Raw genomic sequence first — 6,000 nt, forward strand, 5'->3', positions numbered from 1 at the left:
GTGTCTCAACAAAAGGGCAGCGCCCTACACCAGCATCGGCGCACCCTGCACCTGCCTGCGTGGAGATTGACCAGTGAAAGTTGACAGTTTTTGACCTTCCTCCCGAAGTCTGTGATATTATTCTGGCCCCCACGTGTCCCTCCACTAAATTTGTATATGCCTGCCATTGAGATTAGTTAGGGTCATTGAGTGCTTATGGTTCCCCCTATGCCAATCATCATGCCTCAGTTGGACCTCAACGTGGTCCTCCCCCTTTCTAATGTATTCACCATTTGTTTCTCTACAAAATTGCCTTCTTAGGCTTTTGACAGTAAAAAGTGCCTTCTTTGTGGCCATAACATCGGCCAGGAGGGTCAGCGACCTCCTGTGCACCTTCTTCTCGGACAAGCTGGTTCTCCCCACACATGCTTCCTTTCATTACAAGGTTGTCACTCCCTTTCATGTAGGCCAGAGTATTACCCTGGCTACCTTCTTTGCTCTGCCTCATCCCTCCTAAGAGGAGGATAGACTTCAAGGTTTGGACCCAAAAGAGCATTGCTGTTCTACCTTGACAATATAAAAGAGTTCCAGGTGGTGTATTAACTCTTAGTAGGCTATATCGGAGCCAAAAAAGGGAAGGCTGTGCGGAAGCAGGCCATCTCCCAATTGTTCATCGTGTGCATTAGGATCTGTTACAAATTGGCCAACAGCCCCTGAGGGTAAGCAGGCTCACCAGAGCCAAGGCTGCACCACTGGGTTAGCGCCATGCGTTGCTATCCTGAACATCTGTCAGGCAGCGACGTGGGCATCATTGCACATGTTCACAAAACATTACTGCCTGGACAGCCAGGCCCTTCGTGACGGGCACTCTGCCCGTTCCATCCTGCAGGATTTTATATGGTTTAATTGGGTTTGCAGACACTCCTGAGTCGAGGCTTTACTTGGGTATCGATTCAGTTTTAAGGAATGTGCAGCTAGAAGTCTATCAGACGAAAAGTTACTTACCTTATGGGCTAGAGACTCTATCTTGCTGCAAATTCCTTACCCAACCCTCCCATCCTCCGCTCTCTGCGACCCAGTTCAGGTGTAATAGATACCCTTTTCAGGGCGATAGTTTTTTCATTACCAGTGGTCAGTTCTCATCACAGCTCCACGCTCCTGGCGTGGACAGTTGAAAAAGTAACTGATGTCTGCGAGCTGATGTGGCACCTATATAGTTAGCGGGTATGTCAGTCACAGCATGGCCGATGCACAACTGAACACCACCACCTACCAGTGTGAAGGGGTACTGCTTGAAAATCTTCCGGTTCCAGTCTGACATCTACGGATATTCAAAGGTAAGGAATCTGCGACTAGATAGTCTCTGCCAGATAAGCGTTACCGAAGTTAAGTAATTTGTTTATTTACAGCCACGCATGCTACAAGCGTGTAGTTAAAAGTGAGCTGTAGAAGGACACAAATAAATTGGCATTGCTTCAGTGGAGGGCAAGACAGACAAGTCAAGCTATTGAATAAAAAGCAGGCAAACAGGTGTGGTAGTAAAGCCAACCAATGTTAAGTGTTGGTCGGGTAATCCTTGTATGTACTTGGTAAACCCAGTGTCTTTAGGCTTGACCTAAAAATTAATGCCATACGAATTTTACAGATCCTACATTATATGTCTAGGGCATTGTGAATTTTCTCAATTAAGAATAATGTTTTTTGTTTATGATAGCTGTTATTGCTTTTGTTTACACTGGGTTTCATACAATTCTCTATTTCACTTTCAGGTTACTTTGATGTTGCTTGACCAGAATAATCGAGAGCACATCATTGATGCCTTCAGACCTGATATTACGTCGTCCTCTTTCCAGCGTCCAGTTAGTGACATGAACATTGCAAGCGGATGCCCTCTATTCTGCCCCATTTCTAAACTGGAGTCTAAAAATTCTTATATGCGCGAAGACACCATCTTTATCAAAGCAATTGTTGATTTAACAGGCCTTTAAGTCAGTGGACTGTCACCCGTTGAACAACACGTGATAACTACAAGAGCTACTTCAAACCTTTCAGTATTTTATCTGAAAGCCAGCATCGCTCTCTTGACACCTCACTTTCATGCCAGCTAGATGCAAACCATAACAAATCATAGCAGTGACTTAGATCTGATGGGTGTCACAGAACCATCACGCTTGCACCATTCGATGTCTTGTCCAGGATGGAAAGCTTAACATCTGTATAGCAGCAGCCTCACGAGCCCTTCCAATGTTACTGAAGAAACAGGGTGCGGTCTGTGTCCTTCTAAAGAGTGGCACCGAATAGGAGCTACCTGTTTTGTCTGTGGTGTAATTAGAGGTCAAGGGATGATGAGAGTTCTGTTAGTATTAGTCGTCTAACTTTAATGGCACAGCACATGTAAATTCCCATTCTGACTAAAGGAGAAGCAACAGGTGAAATTAAACATGGGAGTAATTTGATTGGCTACTCACTCAGGGAAGTCATGTTTAGGAATGCGTGTCATAATGCTAGGAAGTGTTGAGACCAGTTTGAATTTAGTTGATGTTTGATAGTGGGAACTTGCATCTTCTTAGTAGTTCTGGTTCCTAATCCTTCTCTCCTTTCAAGCTAAAGGGTTTGTGCATTTCATTGGGCTTTAGAATAGGGGAGTTTCCGACGTCCACTGACTTCATATTTTATGCAGGAACGTTTTGCTTGGGTGGTTTCTTTAAATTGACAAAAGCATGTAAATGACTCACTGTAGCCCACTACTGTCTTTACTGATTCTAGTGTCCTATCTCAGTAATGAAAACCAGTGAAAAAGGCAGTTCTTGGGGGAATTGTTTTAACATGCAGTGTTTGTCCAACGTGCTTGTACAGCGAGCAATGCTAAATCAGTGAGATAAAAGGCTCTTTCAGCTGCTGGACATGAAGAAGTAAAGATATGTCCATTTGTTTTAGGTAACGTGACCTCTGATAACCACGCTTAACGTTGCCATTAAAATGCTATGCAACAAATGGAAGTTGCCAGTAGTAGAATCACGGCTCATTAAATAGGTAGCTGTTCTAGAAAAAAATACAAAAACACATCCCCATCCCTAACTGCCCCGGTGCAAAAAAAGTGCCACCATTAAAACCGAAAAGTTTCCCACAAAAATGTTGATTTCAATAAAGGAATGATTTCTAGTTGAATCTTCCAGGTGAAATTGTTGACAACTATAGGTTTGCTTTCATCCGGGCAGCTCATCCATACGAGCATGGGGGTGTTGTCCCCCTACTGCGAGCCACTACACTCCAGACTTCATATGCCTAAGCATTTGGTTCCAGTAGTGGCGGGAATATAGAGCAATGTGGCAATTGACTGAGGCTGTATTAAAGAAATGCACATATCAGATTAGCTGTGTTTTTGCCCATGGCCAGCCTTACATGCGCAGTTCTAACTTCAATAATCAACGCAACGTTGGATCTGAAAGCGCTTTAATACAGCCCCATCAGTCTCCGACGGAGCGTTGTTTCCCTTACCCAGCCAATCATGGCAGTGCTGTTATACTGTTTGGTATCAAAAGCAGCATTACCGCAGTGCTTGGATTGGCAGGAATGCTATTAACAAGCATGAACATCGTTGCCTGGCAGCGCTAGTCCGGAGGATTAGTTCGTCATGGTAAGGGTATTTTTCTTTATGTTTATTTATTTTAAATTCAATTTATATTTGCATAGCAAAGGTTATCGGTGCTCATTCTATACAAATAAAACATGCCTATAAATAAATGTGCACTGATGTGCTTTAGGAAGTGTTTTCACTTTTATGTGCTGCACGTGCTCACCACTTTAAAAATAAATCTCCAGCCGCCACTGGCTGTCATTGCCTTAGGTCACTGGGAGCCCCATACCTGAGTATGTCGACTGTTGCTTCTGATTTCCTACATCACAAGAAAGGTAAAATTATCCTGGGCTTTGGAGTGCCAAAGGTGCTCCACAATGTAATACTGGGTATAGATTACAGTTGTTCCCTTTCACATCTAGTCCAAATACTGGAAGCAAACTTGTCATTTTCCGATTAATAGGGATTTCCAGAAGGGCTTTTATATCTTTGCATGGTCTGTGATCATTGCTTTCAGTGACTGGGTCATTGTTCCTCTTGAGGCGGTTGGTTGTACTTATTATATAATCTGGATGTTGCCGCTTTTTGACTTAAGCAGTCCATCATCGTGATGGAGGAGGAAAAAAAGAGATGTAGGAAAATGTTGCGCAAATGGTAAAATAGTAAGAGGAGCTGGAATGATTTTCAGCGGTAAAATAGTTGGACCTGCAAATGTATGTAGACTTGGGTTACTTTTTCTGATACTTTTGGAATACTTTACATAAACACGTTTGCAACCCTCTCAAAAGATACTATCCCTGTGAGCACTGATTGATTCAACTACTGATAGTATATTTATGTAATTTGTACTATCAGGAGCAAGATGAGAAAGTCTACGTCTATGAAGTTTGCTCATAGCCTGAAATGTAAGTACAAGGTGAGACACGTTCTTTGTAAACAACTAGAATAAAGAGAGTGTAACCTGATAATAAGGACTCTGATGCCAGCCACTGCAGTGCAAGGCAACTGATATCCCAGAGGTTTTGGCTAGTTGTTTACCTGGATAGAAAGTTAACATAAGAGCTAACAGAAATTGTGTTGGATCTTGAAAAGAAAGGATGTTGGATGAGTTTATTAAATGAAAGTTGTTGTGCCATGTTGATAAGTGAGGCTTAATCTTTTGGAAAGGAATTAATGGTGCATTGTCTCGATAGGTATGCCTTTGATCATCTACAGATGGGAGGTTAAAAAGTTTATATGTTGGGGTTATTGACATTTGTAAAGCTGATTATAGTTTATGATAAACTATATGGGGAGGAATATGCAGCCACTGATCACGGATAGAAGAAATACAGGAGTTATACTATGTTTAATTGTGAGAGTTGTTTATTTTACAACAAGCATTTCTGGATCCAATATCAGCATGTGGATTTAGAATAACCTCGACTTGCAAAGATCGTTTAACAGTCAGGCACCACCCTTCAGGTGCTATGAGACTTACAAAACAGAAAGTAACTCTAGTTGTCTAGAAGATGATTTCGAATAAGTTATTTAAAAGCTTCAATGGGTTAGGGTGAACCTTGGTAAGGAGAAAAGCTGCAAGGGATCACTTAAATCGTGGTTTAATGACTTGTTATTGCAAAGTAGATAAGTCACTGAGTAAGGCGAGCCTTGTGATCATGATTGTGACAGTAATTGCTTCTGAAAAGTGTTAGTGGCCGTGAATCTGAAGAGGTAATAATGAAGTGCCGACAAGTGAGTATTATGTTGTTGTTCTGGATGTTTTTCCAGTTACTCTAGTGTTTATGGAATGGGAGAGAAACTAGATAGTTAATGTTGGATGATTATGCCCATTTTCCTGTGCAGGTTATTAAGGTGAAAAGACCGGTCGTCTTTCTGTGGATGGTAGCGTCTATTTGTCATTAGAATGTTAAAGAGTAAGGTGATCCTTCCAGTTAGCCTTGTGAGTTAGTGTAGGTTTCACAGTTCTTGTTTCAGGTTGCCATGTATAAGCACACTTTTGAAAGAAGAGAAGTTAGGTTTTCTTTGTGTGATTGAATTTGTCCAGAAATATTGTTGTTTTGGGAGGAAAGAGGGACTGAAATGTTATGGTTTTGGACCATTTCTTGCACTGGCGATTAGGCATGTCTGGAGCTTGAAGGACTGATTGTTTACAGTGAATTTTAATTAACCCCTTGAGCGCGGCACAGAATCCCCCGCGGTGCTGAAGTTTCCGTGTGCAGGCGGGGCTGCGTTGGCTAACGGACGTGCGCAGCACTATGGAGGTAGTGCTTGCGACGTCCGTTGGCCGACACACAACGAATGGGTTATGCAAAGGAGAAAAATATTTGTTTTCTGCTCCCTTGTGCAAAAGAAAGGCTTTAGGTTTGTTTTTAAGATATTGCTATTTCTATTACTATGTTTCGTGGAGAAAGTCAACATGAGCTCTATGCTATCAAGAGCTT

General features: G+C 42.1%; 1 protein-coding gene across 4 annotated transcripts in view; it reads left to right on the forward strand.

Moving 5' to 3' along the window:
* TRAF2 (TNF receptor associated factor 2) overlaps positions 1-3,040 on the forward strand; it is a 500,036-nt gene extending 496,996 nt beyond the window's left edge. For all 4 annotated transcript variants that reach the window (XM_078642076.1, XM_078642079.1, XM_078642077.1 and 1 more), the window contains one exon: positions 1,749-3,040. In XM_078642076.1, the coding sequence (XP_078498202.1) occupies positions 1,749-1,967 (219 nt within the window). In that variant the 3' untranslated portion in view covers positions 1,968-3,040. The remainder of the gene's footprint in view (positions 1-1,748) is intronic.
* Positions 3,041-6,000: the final 2,960 nt, after the last annotated feature.

The sequence above is a fragment of the Lissotriton helveticus genome, chromosome 5_1, assembly GCF_964261635.1.
Source record: "Lissotriton helveticus chromosome 5_1, aLisHel1.1, whole genome shotgun sequence".
Classification (NCBI taxonomy): Eukaryota; Metazoa; Chordata; class Amphibia; order Caudata; family Salamandridae; genus Lissotriton; species Lissotriton helveticus.